At 41.0% G+C, this 17,929-nt stretch overlaps 1 protein-coding gene across 3 annotated transcripts in view; it reads right to left on the reverse strand.

The window, feature by feature from the left end:
* C1H21orf91 (chromosome 1 C21orf91 homolog) overlaps positions 1–17,813 on the reverse strand; it is a 25,380-nt gene extending 7,567 nt beyond the window's left edge. The window contains exons 1-3 of one of the 3 annotated variants that reach the window (XR_004648402.1): positions 17,702–17,813; positions 16,553–16,683; positions 846–1,399 (exon numbers count right to left, since the gene is read on the reverse strand). Coding sequence is in view for 2 of the 3 variants with exons in the window: in XM_034792809.1 (XP_034648700.1) it covers positions 866–1,399; positions 16,553–16,676 (658 nt within the window). In the remaining variant the exon portion in view is untranslated. Of the gene's footprint in view, positions 1–845; positions 1,400–16,552; positions 16,684–17,182; positions 17,503–17,701 lie in introns of those variants that run through there. The other 2 variants (XM_034792809.1, XM_034792817.1) reach the window with 2 other exon arrangements.
* Between the last annotated feature and the right edge of the window lie 116 nt (positions 17,814–17,929).

A 17,929-nucleotide genomic window follows, 5' to 3' on the forward strand; every position in this document is an offset into this window, starting at 1 on the left:
CTGTTTGAAAGCTTTAGTGCATAAGGTACATTAGCATTTCTCTACACTACAAGAATTATACTGCAGTTGATTAAAAGGCTTTAGTCAGAGACCCCTTTTAAATAAAGTGCCTTCCCTCCCCAATAAAATACTCTTTCCCACTATTGGCCATAGTGTAATGTTATACTATATAGAGTGGTAAGTTCACACAAGAAGATTACTTCCCATGCATATGAGAGTTATAGCTCTTATGCTGGGAGTTAACTTCACTCTCGTAGTCAATATGCCTTTCAATAAGACAGGTTCCAAAGTCCAAGGGTGTTTGAAAGCTTTAGTGCATAAGGGCTACTGTACATACCTATAATCGTTACCAGTCTAAAATTAAGTACTTTGGGATTCTTAGAGTGTGTGACTAATCTCAACTATTTTGGTTCTATACAAAGTTTTCACTAGTTTCCACAAATTCATTCTTCCATTCAAGGCAGTTTGGTCTCTGAATTACATATTTTAGGAACAATAATGAGAAAGTCACTGTCAGTAATCTGCTAATAACCTCCACTGGCAGGATTGTGCGGCATTGTCATGTCTGAAATATGAAGGATAAGCAAAGAACTCTCCTCACATGAGTTTAGGAGACACATGGTATGTGATGGTGGGTTAAGACTAGCATGGAAATATAAAGTGAACACATCGCAAAGATTCGCTTGGTTGTATAGACTCCTGAAAGCTAGTTTTTATAGACATAAAATAACTGTTTCAGCATGTTAGACACTTATAGCTGGTATGTGAGAGAACTTAACAGTTCAGAGACTACAGATGGTTTTACAGAATATACAGACTATAGTGAGAAGTAGAAGTGTACCCACCTAATTCCCCCTCTACTTACATTCGTCCCTGCTGTAACGGGGATGTTGTCTTTGGGTAATGGCATCTGAATCACTTTTAGCTTTTTCTGTCTTCGGTGCCTGGTTGCAACTAGACCATAAAACACTCTTGCAACAGAATGTAGCTCCTGTTTCTTGCAACATATCAAGTCTGAAATCAGTAGATTCTTTTTGTTCCAAAATACTTTGTGAACACTTTGAGATACTCCCAGAACTTCCATCTATCCATTTCGCAGAGTATCTGGGTACTTGGGAGTCAAATTGTGGAAGCAGTTTTCTGTCTGTCTGATGTCTGAAGTTAAAAAGCTGGTGTTGAGAGGTTTTTGTGCTGTCTGAATCAGAATCCAAATCTTTGTTTTGTGCATACTGTATAATCCTGTTAATTTTTTTGCTCAAGATACTTTTTACTTCTGCATAGGTACTTTTGGAGAGTTTTGATCGTGGGCAGTCCTGATTTGCTATTAAATGGAATTTTTCAAAGCAGTCTCTGTGCCCCCTTAATGATCTTGTGTGTAGAAGATTGGACTTTGGTACACCTGTAAAGACAGAAATGACATTGACTATGTAAATTGTGTGTTATTCCATAATACCTTTAATACTTAGAAAGCAAATGCTTACATTTTAGAAGTTAAATTTGTGGTTCTACATATTGTTTCCAGGACTCTCATACAAAATGTGTTGGCAGTTTTCCATGTAAATGGATCTGAAGACAACTGAGGCTTCAATGAGCACAAAAAGGACATAAATATATGCTGCATCAACACTTAAGTATCAGAGTATCAGACTTACTGTTTTTGTTTTGGAGTGACAAGGTGGGTGATGCATTATCTGTTATTGGACGAACTTCTGTTGGTAAAGGAGACACGCTTTTGAGCTACAAAAAACTCTTCTTTAAATAGTTTTTACCACAAGGCTTGAGAAATCTTATTACCTGGTCATCTTTGATGAGTGGTAGAGCACTCAGCCTTTCATCAACTTCTGCAGAATCCAAACTTTTACTCAAAACTAAGTTTCTAGCCCTTACAGTTTCAAGGACAACCTTCCAAACATGAAGCTAGTGCACAACAATGCACTGGCTTCACCCTGAGTCCCTCTATTACCACTTAGAGATTCCCAAGCTGCAGCAGAATTAAATTAACAAGACTCAGGTTAGTTTTATTTCTGATTTTGAAACTTAAGAGTGTCAGTTTCATACTGTGGCTTAGGAAAGCATGCAGTGCTGAAACGGTTTATGGGGAGAGAGGAACCAAAAGAACAGAAAGCGAGGGAGAAAGACAAGCAATGGAGACCTTCTCTCCCTTTTCTCTTTTCAGCAGCCAGAAGCGTCTGGTGGAGGAGAAACAAAATTTCTCACCTTCCAGGAGCTACATAAGTTAAAAGACCCTACTAGCCAGATACAGGAAAGACTGACCTCCAAGTAAGATCCAAGGACAGATCCCTACCCAGCAGCTGCAGGTTGGGCTTCTCACCAAGATACTGCCTCAACTCTTCACTGACATCTTTCCACCCTCCATGTTTCATATCTACCATTGGCTAGTATGTGGCAGAAGACAGGTTGTTTTTTTCTGCGCTCTGGTTTATCTACTCTATAGTCTTCAAAGATAACCTGCAAAAGACTTTCAAAGCAAACTGCAGTGATAAATGTATACACATTTCTAGTGTAAACCAGAGAAAGGCAAATCATTTTTCTTTTCAGGGCTTTCCAATATAACTTAAATATAGCAAATCTGCTTAAATCAAGAGGCAACAAGCCGTTGCTGCAAGCCAATAGATGTTAAAGCCATCAGGGAATAGAAAGATCTGTAAGTCAAAGTTACAGGGAATACATTGCTTAAAAGCCTCCACAGACTTTTGAGATTGATCTTTTCAATACAACCCCTCACCCCCGCCTCTTTTCAGCATGAAATGCTGCCGATATTTTATGCTTATAAAAACTTAGAGTCTCTCGTATCTTTAAGTGAAAGGATTATACAAGTTACTGTATTTTAAGACTCTCTCTTTGTCTAACAGTGCTGCACAGAAAAGAAGCTACTAATGATTTGGATAGGAAGCAGAATGCACAATGAAGTCTGTTCTTTTTGTTGGATGGACAAAAAACAGTCCAATGCAGCAGTAACTAAGGATGCCCTGAAGGTCTTGTACAAGCAAATGGGGGAGGGAAGACAGAAAAATGTTTTATCATTAAGTTCAGAATAAATGCAAGTTTCAGTATACAATGTCTCTAAGTGATTAAGTTTTTGCCTAGTACCCATACATGGTGACTGTAATATGGAATGATCAGTTTAAAGAGTAAGTACTGACATAACAGTATACTCATTTGTTTCCTTCCATGCAAAACAAGAAAGTCAGTAGTCGATAGAGGATGAATTTCTTGGCCCCTTCCCCACAAAGTTAGTTTCTTAACTACGGTTGTTTGGGGGATGGATGAAAGGAATTTAACCCACACCGCCAAACTGATGTCCCAAATCTATTTAGAGAATACTTTAAAAACAAAATAACGTCATGTGGTTCACACCAAGGCTGAAAAAAGTCTGCCAGACACACACTAACCATAGGATTTTTGAGCAAGGACATCAGTTCTGCAAAGTAGTTAGTGTGACTCCATCTCATACAAAAGACTCCAGATTAGGCAGCAGACTCCATCAATTTGCTCACAGATGGCCACAGACTAGGTTGCATAAAGTGTTTTCCTCAGCCTTCTGTCTTGATTTCACTTTGGGAAAAGTGTGAGCAGCACAAGAGACTTAGAGTTGTCTGAAGACTTAGGAAGGCAGTTGCACTGATTTATGATGGGTTTACATGCAGACAGTTATAAGAGCTAAAAGTGTTGTTTTTTGTTTTTGTTTAAAAAAACCTTTCAATTGTACAGAAGTTCCTGGTCCTTAGTCAGAAGTTATGATGCATGGCTTTCTCCATTCACTAGGGAAAGAACTATACCCACCAATGCGTGGGTTTTTCAAACCCAGAAAGCAGGCAATTGGTGGTCATGTTTCTGCATAATGAAACTATTAAACAGCTATGTTTAAAAAAATGCAATGAGTGGGGGTTCATGAATAAATGCTGATGCCTCAATTAAAGAGGCACTACATGTTGCAATTAGAAGCAGCACTCGGAGTTTATAAAGGAAGTATATTAAAATTGACAGATCCACTATGAATTCTAGATTGTTAAATAAGGCCACGTTCTGCCCTTGAATATATGGTCATTATCCCCACAAACTTCAGTGGGAGTTCCATGCATGTAACTGTTGGCAGAACGTGTCAGAGGGTCAAAAGGTGCATAACTTTCTACTTGTAAAACTGAGGTTGAGAATTATGCATCTGACTCAGTGAATGCCTGGAACACTGTAAACACACAAAACAGAGAGACAAGGGGATGCTCAGTTTATTTTTGATTCAACTTATACAAGGAAGGATTTTTAAAATAAGTCTCTGTCAATATTTTAACTGGCATTGTCTCTTTTTTGTAAAGAATCGAGGGTCTGCAAAATAGTGACAGACAATACGCACCGAGCAAAGTTTGAGTTTTACAAAGATGCTATAACACTTTAATATTGGAGAGTTAATTATAACTTGCAACAAGCACTATGAAGATGTGATTTAGTATAATGGATATTCACTGCCCCATTTCTTATATTATGTTTCCAAACAAAAATTTATATAAAAAAATATGTAGTAATACAAGAGCTGCATCTTACTTAAACACAACCCTGGACAAAGTATTTATTTTTATACGTGCTCGGAGGTGACATTTTAAAATCCTAATCAGTAACTTATAAACTTGCGAGCCTAATAGTGTCAAATTCAGTGAAAAAAGTCGACGTTTCTGAGGGTATGTCTACACTACAAACACTATAGCAATGGAAGGGTTCTTTTCCATCACTGTAGTAAACCCACCCCCTTGAGAGCGGTAGCTAAGTCGATGGAAGAATTCTTCCATTGACCTAGCTGTGTCTATTAGGCTGATCCTAACTCACACAACTACTAAATCATATATGGGGCTACATTCATAACTAGGGCCCTACCAAATTCACAGCCATGAAAAATGCATCACAGACCATGAAATCTGTATAATATATGGTAAAAGACCAGATTTCATGAGGGAGGCCAGCATTTCTCCAACTGAGTGTCCTGGGGTGTGGATGGGGTCAGGGAACAGGGGGGATTGGATGGGTTGGGAGTTCTGAGGGGGGCAGTTAGAGGGCGGGAAGTGGGAGGGGGGAGGAGCCAGGCTGTTTGGGGAGGCACAGCCTTCCCTACCTGGCCCTCCATACAGTTGCGCAATCCCAATGTGGCCCTCGGGCCAAAACGTTTGCCCACCCCTGCTCTAACCTAACCAATGTGGTAAGAGTTATTTGCCTGGACCGTGAGAGACCCCTGGTTCAAAACCCACCTCTGCCTGAGGGGGAGAAGGGATTTGAACAGGGCTCTGCCACCTCTCAGGTCAGTGGCCTTGTTACTGGGCTATGGGATAGTCTGAGGTGGGGCTCCTTCCGTCTCCTCTGCTGAAGCTGTTCCACTGTAGATTTACAATTAAAAAATTCACTGGAGCAGGGGAACTGGTTCCTGGGTCTCCCGCTTTCCGAGTGTTCAAGCCACTAGGCTACAGAGTCTCTCATGCTTGCTTCCCCACCCGGCCAAAGATATTTACCCTCTGGAACTGCTTCAATATTAGGCCAAAGAATGCACACAAGCATAAGAACGACACTAGTCCCATCATTTTATATTGTCAATTGTGTCAGGCTATTGCAACAATCTTCCATGCTGATAACTTTACTATTCCAACAAATACAATTTTATGCATTATTGATTTTCTTGCTCTGGACTTAAGATAACTATCACCCTGACCAAACATATCTATTCTGTGTCAGAGTATGATATTAGAAGTTGTGAGCTTCAGACACAAATGTTATATTAGCAGAAATTAAACAGAAGAGAAGAATTCAGAATGTGTTCTGCACTATGCCAGTTGTGCAACCACATAATTTTAAAACCATATGATTTATTTCTGTAATAAATTACAGAACTGTTTGTTTTTCGCAAGCACAATGTTGTCTATGAAAAAGTCAAAGACAGCCAAAATTAAAATTTCTTATGTCAGTTAAAAACACTCCCAATCTTACTACACCTCTACCCCGATATAACGGGACTCGATATAACACGAATTCAGATAGAACATGGCAAAGCAGTGCTCCCGGGAGGGGGTGCGCTCTCCGGTGGATCAAAGCAAGTTCAATATAATGCAGTTTCACCTATAACGCGGTAAGATTTTTTGGCTCCTGAGGACAGCATTATATCGGAGAAGAGGTGTACATGATTTAGGTGCAACAGTTTCTAACTATCTTTTTAATGAGTTAAGTGATAAGTAGTGCTTTCCTTCACAGTAGCTCTGTCTAAGGTCTACAACTGACGTTCTTTGGCATTTTCGACTGAAAAACTCAGAACTTACAATTGACAGCCAACACAAGCTAACAACAGACACTCATCCAGAATCAGGCCTACAGAAAAAAGTACTCTCCTTGCAATAGATATTGTAGTCCAAAACATTGGCCATCATCTGCTTTATATGGCAACTGGAATGCCACTCTTGGAAACCACACACTCCACACAGATTCTTAAGATTTATTTTTTCCTTTTATTGGTATTTCATCAAAAACTTTTTGCAAACTGACGAATGCCATGGACCAAGCAGCTTAGTCAGTTTTATCAAGAAAACAGGTATTCAGTCCAGGTAGCAATTAAATTAGTTCTTCCTCCACTCTATGGAAAGGGACAAATAAGCAAGCAAAGCAAGGCTCAAGAGGTTATGGTAAATTACATCATAAGTTTATCTTGCAATGATACAATATTCACTAGCCAGCTTTGAACCAGAGCTTCCCTGGCTAACCTTGTCCTGGGACTTCTTTATTTCACTGTTTAAAATATTGGTCCTTGTCCCTCAATATTCCTACATGCTAGCCTGCTGCACCTGTGCCCCCAGCATGACTTGGCTAGTCTAGTCTTTAGTGGCCAGGTATCCATCAATAGTTGCTTTTACAGGTATATGTATACACTTGCCTATTTGCCCTTTCCCCAGTTTTCTGGGAAGGAATGCTGTAGCAATTAACACAAAGAATACTAGTAGCCAAACCCCGTGCTATCACACAGGTATAGTTGTACATTTAAAAACAGCTAAAAATGGCTGACAACTTAAAACCAAGGCAGTAACAGATCACAAAATGATTAAACTTTTTGTTTAGAATATCACCAAGAGCTCTCAGCCATGTTTGCAAGTGTTTTGATCACTTCACCTAGAGGGGGGAATAGTCATTCAAAATTCAAAGTACCTAAAATTAAATCCATTCAACAGGTGCAAATGCTGAACACACAACAGAGTTCCTTTGAACACCAAGACTATTTCACATGCCTACATGACCAAGTTTCAGTGATCAGCAGCCTGCTTTGCTTAACTTCTGTTGCATTTTACTTTGTTAGGTAGCTGTTAAAACACTTTGGTCTTTCCACCCTATCAATTTAAATTAATGTAACAGAATAAGCTACTGCCATTACCTTCAGATCCCAGCAAGCGTCTAATAGGACTTCTCAGTTCTAATTGCTTTTACAACTGTGAACATCAATTTATTTCATCAGTAGCTGGAAAGGAAGGAACTTTTTAGTCATAAAATGCATGTTTCAGATACATGAATGCTATAAAGCTCACTAATCCGGTTAATGAAGGTCTGTATTGCAATGTTCCTTAATGAAAATGTTTACTATAAGGCTACTAAGTTTGGCACTCGCCTCCACTAAAAAATTAAATTAACAGGTGTAAATTAAAAATGATAATCCAGTTAAAAATCAATTTAAAGATGTCCACACACTTAAAGTGCACTACTTTAATGGAGTCTGTTTGAAAGCACCTTGTTAATTAAACTTTAATACTCCTGGGGGAATTCTACACCACTGTGCAAGTACAGAATTCATGTCCCCCGCAGAAAAATGACTTTCTGACAGGGAACCAAAGGGAAGATGCAAGAGCAGTCACGCACCATTCCCTAGCAGTGCAGGTACATCGTTTCAGGTTCCTCCCCTGCTTCCTGCCCCATTGCTCTTCAGCTGTGGGAAAAGGGGTTACTGTGTGGGGAGCTGCTCCCTCATCCGCCCAACCACTGTGCATCTGGGCTTCCCATACCCAGACACCCCCCACCAAGCCTTACCCCATACACCCAGAACCCACCCTAGCCCTCCATACCCAAACCCCACCCCACTGAATTCAACCCCTGCATCTGGAGCCCCCCTGCCTCCAGACCCCCCACCCCTGCACCCAGACCACCACCCCCACTGAGCTCCCTGCACTTAAACCCCCACCCTGATGATCCCCCTGCACTACTCTCAGCCCTCACACCACTGACCCCCCAACTAGCTACACCCAGACCCCTCCACCAAGCCCCACTCCCCCAGCATCCAGACTTCCCTACTGAGCCCCCCACACCCAGACCCCTCTGCTGAGCCCCAAACACCCTCACCTAGAACCCACTGCCCCAGCACCTGGAACCCCCCCCAATGGGCCTCTGCACTTCCAGTCCCCCCCCCCCCCCCCCCCCCCCCACCCCCCCCCCCCCCCAACCGAGCTGCCTGCAACCAGATTGTCCCACACAGAACCTTCTCACCCCACACCAAGCCCTTTCATACTTGGATCCTGCCTGGTTGAGCCTGCCTGCCCCACATTGGGTGCACCTGGCACAGAAGGTCAGGTCTCCAGGGTGTTTCTGGGGCAGACCCAGACCTTGTGCTGTGTCAGGGTCGGATGCAGACTCACCGCTGAGTCTGTGTTCCGGGGTGGGTGGTGGGGAGGCTGCAGGGTGATCTCTCACCATCGTGCAGCCAGCGGCCTGTGCTACCCACTGCCATACTGGAGCCTCTGCATTTATTTATTTACTGACAAATAAAACTTGCAGAATTTTAAAATATTGTGCGCAGAATTTTTAATTTTTTGGTGCAGAATGCCCCCAAGAGTATTAAACTGATGCAGTTTAGTGTGTAGACCCAGCCTAAGATCTAAAGAGCAGGGGGAGAGAGTATAAGACTCTTTGCTATCTGGGTATAGTGCTGGTGCCTGTCCTATCCCCAACTTCCATTAATTCAGGATTTTGGGGTGGGGTTACCTACCCACAAAAGTGTAGGAAGGAGGGAAACTGCATTCCATGGTCTTCTGGATACGCTGGGACAGTGCTGGGACACCTGTGTTACCATCCTATTAATCCAGTACTCTAGAGCACCCAATCCTTCCTACCTGGCCTATTAGGTGGCTTCAGGCACTCCTTTTTGTCCACAGCTGTCAAGATGCTTCAGTCACTTAACAGCTAGTCTGCTTCTGCCTTCCCTGGGAGATCTAGCCCTAGCTATGGGATACCAGCTTATACTGAAGTTAAATCAATATAGCACTGTGCTGTGTGAACATAACACTTGAAATGTATGTTACATTGATGTAGTTAAACCAATTTAACTATCCCCATGTAGCTTAAACAAGAACTAATGTGTTGAGGCCAAAAGCCAGCCATTACTCAATCTCTAGTTTTCCTGGGCTGGTGGTGAAGTTATAAGTAAAGTGCATATAATTCTTTTAGACATAAACCCCTACATGTAGTCTTCTGTAGGAGGAGAAAAAACTGGCATGTCACTACACGTCCTGTGGTTAAGTAACAAATTTCAATCTGTCAGATTTTATATTTTATCATGTAATATGGTATAGCTTTTATTTAAGACATTTTTGATGTTTAATAATAGACTTGTCAAATGTATTCAATAATTCTGCATTAAGATTTTAAGTTAGTACATCTTGAACAGTTATTTTCCCTTTCGCCAAACATATCAAGTGATAGGAGCATACAATGGACTACCTTGCTTGCAAGAAGTAAAAGCTTTTTTGAATTACACCAGAACCAACACACCTTGAGCTATTTTTGTATTGCTTGTCTTAAAAAAAGAGACATCTAACTTTTGGAGGAAAAATGCTGGAAGAGACCTTTACTGCCAAATCTGATCTCTTACTAAGCGCATGCAGAGGTCTTAAGCTTCTGATATTAGAAGGTTCCCACGAGCATCCGTCAGAGAGGCAAAGCAGAGCTCAGTAGTAAAGTAGTCTCCAAACTAACTAGTTTACAGAGGATGTGTCTGGATGGATGGGAAGCAACTCAGATCATGCAGGGTTTCTGCTAAAATTAAAGATCCAGGCTAGCTAATGGGTAATGCTGAAAACAGTTCAGTTAGTCTCCCTCCTACCCCACAACCAACACAAAGTTACGGGGGGGGGGGGGGGGGGGGGGAGAGAGAGAGAGAGTTTGTAGAACCGAGATGTCATGTGATTTCCTGGCTGTTACTTAAGCAATCTAACCCTTATAAATTAGAAACAGGAAATCCATTTTAAGCTTAGTCCAATCCACAAATCTTCTGTTTCCTGTAGTTGTGAAAAGGCAACTAAATTATGTGTGTGCGGTTGAGCTGTTGGCTTTTTCTTCTTTTTAAAGCCATTGAAGAGTTGACATTCAACACCCAGTGAGGATCTACATGACCGGAATTGACCTTCTAAAGTTTTCGTAGACATTGTTCAGGATAACTAACACAATACATGGTTTTAAAAGTTATCAGATGTCTATTTTGAACTAAGTGTTAAGGGACACTATCAGTTACTTTAGGCACAAAATTCAGAATTAGCATAAAAACATTTTTTAATTAAAAATATATAGCTAAATACACCTCTTTTCCCCCAAAGAAGAGTTTTGGATACAAAGATTCCCTTAATGTGCACTGTAACACATAAGAACTAGAAAGTGAATCTGACTACACAAACTGAGCTAAGTGTAAGACAGGTGAACAAATTATGTAAGATTATATTAAAATGGAAATAATGTTTAAAGTTCACTAATACTTTAGCACAAGTATAGAAAAATTTTAAGCTGTGACTTAGTCCAAGTTTTTCTTTAAATAACAATTGTTTATAAACCTCCTCCCTTCAAAGAAATTATATAGGTAGGGATCAAGAAACAGGGAGATTTTGCATATGTTATGTGTCTATTCCTGTGTCTTCTGTATTTTGGCCCAACCCTGCCAAGAGCTCAAAGCAGGTGGACTCCAAAACTTAAGTGGATCCCTACTGATTTAGACTGCATTTATACAGGACCTAGTCAATGGTTTGAGCCTAATTTAGTCCTTTGGTAATAACTCAATACAAATATTGACCAATAGTTTAGACAAAGCATGCATTTATATTTCACTCAAAGGCTAAAATCCCTACTGGTTCAAAGGAATTCTTTTAAATGAGCAAGAACAGTGACTGGGGAGGGGAGTTGAGTTGAGTTTAACTTGTCTGCTTACTCACAAAAGGTTGTGAACGAGATTTTTAACATTTGAGTATAGATATCCTTGTGATTATGTACTGCCATCTGAGTTAATGTCAAAACATGCTAATAAACATTTAACTCCTAAAAACAGCCTCAGAAAAGCAGAAGTTGAAACGTACCGAAACCCTAACACCAATCCAGGAAACAACCTAATGACAGACTGGAAAGTTCCCAACCTAAGAGCTAAATGAAAACAAACTACTTTTTTAATTCTACTTAACTAAGGAGAAAGGATGAAGTCATTATCCATACAAATGAACTTCTACAGTTAGAGGGGTTCTGCATGGGTATAATGTTCCATCCATAGTAACCAACTGGCTTATGGTTAATGAAAAAGTCAGCCTAGCTATCTGTACTTTCTGCAATATTTAATCTACACATGTTTGAAGTTCTACAATCTTTTTCTGGATTTTCTTATTGTTTTAAATCTCATGCCAAATAAGTTTAGTTTTGCTTAAGATGTGTGGAATTGGTACAGGCAGTTTTAGGAAAAAATGCTGTCAAATACTCCCCAGGAAAGAAGACAGAACTCTGGCCTTAAAGGAGACCAAGTCAAGAGAGAAAGCTTGGGTCCTTTGTGAAATATGAGGGAAATGAAAACTCATTTCCAGAAAGTGTTGAAGGGAAGCTGACACAGGCTACTGTGGACACTGGAAATGCTCATTGCCTTGGAAAGATACTAAGCACAGTTATATGTATTGAAAGTTTGTTTTAAGTGGCTTCTTTTTTTTTAATTGAGAGGAACAGTTTGTTTATATGTAAACTGCGTATCTAAATATAAATTCAGATATTAAGTTAAACTAAACATCATATACAATAGGTAGAACAAATCTCTTTCCTAGCTATCAGTTTCGTTTCTGAAGAACGATAAAAGTGCTTGCTTATTTCCCATGCTGAACAGCTAGCACTCACAAATAGAAAAAACACCCAATAAACTAAGTCTTTGAAAGTTTAACAGTCTGAGTGCCTGATGCCATCTAATTCAAATAAAAAGCAGCAACTAAACTTTAAATAGTCATGACATTTCTGACACACTGCATCTCATAATTTATAACTATTCAGTGCAAGAAAATTAGCAATTACAAATGACTGCTCATTTCTTGTGCAAGAAGTGACTGATGACAGAATGATAGAAATGTAAAGCTAGTAAGAAAATTCCTGATGCATTTTATTTTATAAAAAAGTTTGTGGATTACCCAATGTGTTCCCCTCCCAAGTCTTGAACAACTGAAGACCACTACTACTTTTCTACATTCCAAATGGCAAATTGTGCTGTAAGTCAATGGTCTAAGAAGTGGTAGTCAAGGTAGAAAAGCTCTAGTGATCAGGGCACTGGGCTGGGAATCAGGATACCAGGATTCATTTTCTGGCTCAGCTACAGACTTTCAGTGAGACTTCAGAAAAATCACTTATTTTACCTTGTGCCTCAGTTCAGTTTCCCCTCTGTAAACATGTATAGTATTTCCCAAATTCATAGGGGCATACTGAGGGCAAAAGGCAGTAGTTATGAAGTCTTCAGATTCTATGCTGATAAGGACGTCAACACTTAAATAAATATTTCTAGATTAATAAGTACATGAACCTAAACACATCACATTTCCCTTAAACAAAACACAGTTTTAAGTAGCTATTTCTTTAGGCTTGTAAAACAAATCTTAAAAATAAAGGCTATATAACAAAGACTTTTGTGCAGCAATCTTAGTACCTCTAATACTATTCAAAATTACCAGAAATAAATGCATTTTGTTGCTATCATATTAAATCTGAGTTTTTTATAAAGCTATATTTATCCACTACTGTGCCAGATTCAAGCTCACCTGCTCAAAACAAAGCATGGAGAGACAAATGCATACAGTAATCTCACAATAAAAGCAGAAATATTTTTATATCAAGGCTCCTACCAGCAAGAAGTAAATGTCTGAATATCAAAGTCATTTATGTTCACAAGTCATGCACAGCAGTTACACTGCAACAAAAGCATTGAACTGCAAATGAAAGTATAGTATTTGGTGGATTATGGCACCAGGTTCTCTTTAATTCTAAAGTGTAGGTGGTGGCATTAAAATATAACCAGAAAGAGAAAACTGTAAGTCTATCAGTTGTTTTAAGAACTACGAAAAAAAATCCAAGTTTTAAAGTACACTGACAATATTCCTTAATTCAAAGCAACTGTCCAGTTTCATCATCAAAAGATGAAGCTATAGTAGGAAGCCCTTTCTACATAGAAAGGGAAGGCAGACGGTGCAGTACTACTGAAGTATTAAACACAAGTGCTTGCTAGATTAAGATGTGTACTACCTTTTTTACTGAATGAGTGACAATGTTAAAGACTGTTTTATTTTAATTTTTACCAAAATAAGTTAAGATAGTAAGCACATGAAAGCGACACAGACTGACCAATATATTTTCTGGCTTCTATGAGACCGGAGTACAACTACCATTCTTTAGTATTATGTATGCATTAAAACTTCAGTTAGAACTGGAAACAGAGCATATTTTTATATATAAATTATAGAGAGCAAGCAGTCACACCAGTTTTACTCTTCTGGCATTCAATAAAGCTTGAGGAACAGCAAAGGCATTGGAGACCTTGATCTCAACTTCAACAGTGTTCCCAAAAAACCCTCTAAGGCCTTTACAAGCTTGGTCAAAAACTCAACAGCATTTATTTGTAATGTGGTAACTTTTGAATGCAGCATTTGACTAATTCCAATATTTCAGGGAAAGTTCTATGCAGACTGGAACCAGACTGATTTAGGATAAACTGCAAGACCAATGGGAAACACATGAAGCTGCTGACAGCTCTTAAGCAAATCTTCAATCACCTCTGCAATTGTCTATAGCGGGGATTGGCAACCTTCGGCCCACGGCCCGCCAGGATAAGCCCCCTGCTCCCCCTCCAGTGGGAGCCGCGATCGGCCGAGCCTGCGGACACAGCAGGTAAACAAACCAGCCCGGCCCGCCAGGGGACTTACCCTGGCGCACCGCGTGCCAAAGGTTGCCGATCCCTGGTCTATAGATTAAAAAAACCTGGTTGATAGCATCCATCCATGGCTTCCAACATAACAATACCCTATCTCATCTCTGCTCAGCGTCCCAATAGTTTAACACATTGATACCATGAATGACTTATCACCCAGACAGAAATAAGAAAGGGGGGCGGGGAGAAATAGGTGTGTATGGAGGCGTGTGCACACAGTCCTTCACATGAGTGGAGAACAGGGACCCAGGTATGGAGCAGCGGAAAGTGCCCCTTGCATGGGAGAAGTGGGAAAATGAGCGTTTATTACATAGAGAGAGCCCTTGCTATCTAGGGAGGAGGAAATGGGAAGCAAAACACCAGCCATCGAGGGGAGAATGGGGAACACATAGAACCTCTGGGGGGGGGGAGGAGATTGGGGAGATGCAAGGAGTCCCTGAAAGAGAGACCAGGAGTATGGTACAATGGGATTTTTGGCCTACACAAGCTATGAAGTTTGAAACTCTCCACCCCTCCTTCATGTTAAATGCAATCAATTAGTTCTTTCCTATATCAGAACAAAAGATAAAAGGACGAGATGCTACTACTTAGAACAGCACGAAGGGCACACAAACTTCATACATTGCATACCAATGAACTTGTTCCCTTTCAGTCGCCCACTGTCGATGCAGGCCAGATCTACACTAGACTTCTGCTGGCATAGCTATATTGGTCATCAGTGGAGAGTTCTGTGATCCCCGACCAACATCACTGTGCCAGCAAAAGCCCACACTGTAGAAGCAGCTTTACTGGAAAATCTGCACTTTTACAGGGATAGCATGTTTCACTCTTTGGGGGTTGTTTTATTATACCGGTACTAAGTGCACCTTTGCCAGTACAGCTGCATCCAGACCAGGAGCACTTCGCCAGCATCGTATAATGGTATTCTTATACTAGTAAAGCACTCCTAATGTAGGCATGGCTTGGGGTCACCCCTGCCAGACAAGTACTTCTAGGATGGGTAGATCTATCCATTATATAATCAGACTGGATTAGTTTTGTTGTCCAAGTCTGGCAGCAATATGATGCTACAAAGCATCTATGGCGTATCAAAATGGAAGAGTTCTAATTTGCAGAACTCCCTTTTGTGGTGCAATTTAATTCATACACAGAAGAGTACAATAAAGTAAAACTTGACACTTTAAAACACGGCTGTTCAGTCCCACAAAAACATCCACATACGCGGACCCTTGAAGCTGCAGGCATTGACCCTGCCCTCAATATGGTTGTTTAGATTATTCCTATGAAAACTGATGTTTTAACCTATCAGGAAATGTGTTGGGCTTAAACTTTACAATCTGATAATTATGTAATTACGTTAGTTCATCTGTAAACTCTTGGGGGCACAGAGTGCCCTCTGAAGTACTTTTCTGTACCGTGCCAAACACATAAGATCGAAGAAATACTATTGCAATGGGCTGGACACCTGTCAGCAATGAACTCGGAAAGGATAACATACATGGTAATACATACCAGAGGACAAGGAACTAGAAATAGATGAAGACCAAAGATACGTTGGATAGACACAGTGAATGACATAGAACAAAAAGGCTTAAAGATGAACAAAGCCATGAAGCCACAACAAGACAGGAAATGGTGGAAAGACTTAATTCAGCCCAATCACTGCTGCTGGCCTCATGGACAGGAATCAAAGAAAATCAAAGAAGAAAAGACCGTGCTTAGCATAGGCGGCCACCTATCTCTAACTGGGAACTTTAGGCACTAACACAGTACAAATATACTTTCCCAAAATAAACAGAAAAACATCCATTACACAATTTCTCTTGGTATTTTGAAAAGCATTTCCTGTTATTAGATACTATTTATCACTGCAAGTATACAACATTATTCGGAAAAGATGATTGTCTACCTTTTTATAAATTTTTGTTTATCCAAAAGCCCAGCCAAGCTGATTTTTATAGTACATAAAGAAATCTAACTGAAACATGAAAGACAAAGGGTAATAATGGAAGTCATTTACTCAGGAAGAAGTTATTTAGAATGGCAAAAAGTATGTTAATTATTCAGGGTTTGGAAGCCTTAAGGAAGTAAGTCCACAAAATTATCACAGTTACTTAGAAATAGTGTTAAAATTATGCATTACATCTACAAATTTGTTGATAACTATTTATGCACGAAGGGATACAGACAAGAGTTTGTTTCTCACTGGCTTCAAGCCACCAAGTCACTTTCCTTTTTTATAACTTTCTTTTTCTCTTTAACTCAATGCAAGGTATTCCAGGACATTTAGAATGAAGTACATTATTGAGTTAAGTTGTACTGATTTCTTACCTTCAATGTTTAACTCAAAACAGACATGGCAAAATGAGAGTGTTTCTTTTTCTGTTCCCAGTTTACACACGCTGCAAACATTATCATCATTCAAGTCAATGTTAACAAACTGCTCTTCATTCATAGTGTCCCTAGGAGAAAGGCAAAGATGACAACGTTATTTTATAACATTATACTATCCCTTTTGTCAAAATGAGGAAGAAATATATTCTGCAGTTCTTGACAAAACTCAAATTTCAGTCAATATGCATCCACATTTACTACAGAAACGGTATGGTTCCCGAAAGTGGTTTGAGTTCTGAACACAGATGCACTAAAAGAACAGGAGTACTTGTGGCACCTTAGAGACTAACAAATTTATTAGAGCATAAGCTTTCGTGGGCTACAGCCCACTTCTTCGGATACACTAAAGAAAATAAAGGCTACAAACTCATTTATGCAGTATTATTATTTTATTCATCAGGGTGTAATTTCTGAAAGCAATACAAGAAATCAGCTGCCTGTCCCATTTAATATCTTATATGTTCACATAATTCAAACAATATGAAAACACTGGAAGGACTAAAGTGGTTTCTATATGGGCTGTTAACTCCACTGCAAACATATTTTAATGAAACTAGAGAAGTTTACCTAAATCACATCCTCCCTCGTAATTCTCCAGTCAGACAACAACAAAGTATTTCCTACTACACGCTCTGGTGTTCCCCCCGCCCACGGACAATTAGCAGCGTCTGATGGCACAACGAGTTAAGGCAGGTTTGCAGCCTGGCAGCCCCGGCGGGTGAAACTATCACGAGCCCCGACTCTGAAACCGGCGCCTGGAAACTTTACGGAGATTTCCAGCAGAAAACGGACACGTGCCGGGGAACTCGGGGCGGCACCTGCGGCTGAGACGGGAAGGAGGCGACCCCCGAACGCAGCGAAGTGGCCGGCACGGGGCGCAGCAGGCTCGCGGGGCCGGGCTGGACTCGCGGGCGCGCCAGAGGAACGGGGCCGGACCCGCCGAGCGCGGCAGGGACAGACAGAGACCGCCCCCAGCCGGCCCCCTCCCTCGTCCCCACAGGGGCCCCCTCCCCTCACCAGCGCCTTCCTCGGTTCCCCCGCCCCTCACCACAGACCCCGACCCCCGCAGCAGGCAGAGCCCCTCACCGCTGCGTCGCTCCCCGCGTCTCTCGGGCCCGCGGCTCCCCAGCCCCGCTTCCCTATTGTTAGCGGCGCGGCCAGGCGGGCTCCCTGAGGCCTCGCCCGCGCGCTTCCGGAAGAGACCATCGCTCTACAGAGAAAGGGGGGGGGAGGTTCGATTACCGTAGTCCCTGCCCTCTACCCGGTTCCCGTCACGCCCACCCCGTACGGGGGCCCGCGGGGGTTCGGGGTAAG

Source organism: Trachemys scripta, chromosome 1 (genome assembly GCF_013100865.1).
Source record: "Trachemys scripta elegans isolate TJP31775 chromosome 1, CAS_Tse_1.0, whole genome shotgun sequence".
NCBI classification, from domain to species: domain Eukaryota; kingdom Metazoa; phylum Chordata; order Testudines; family Emydidae; genus Trachemys; species Trachemys scripta.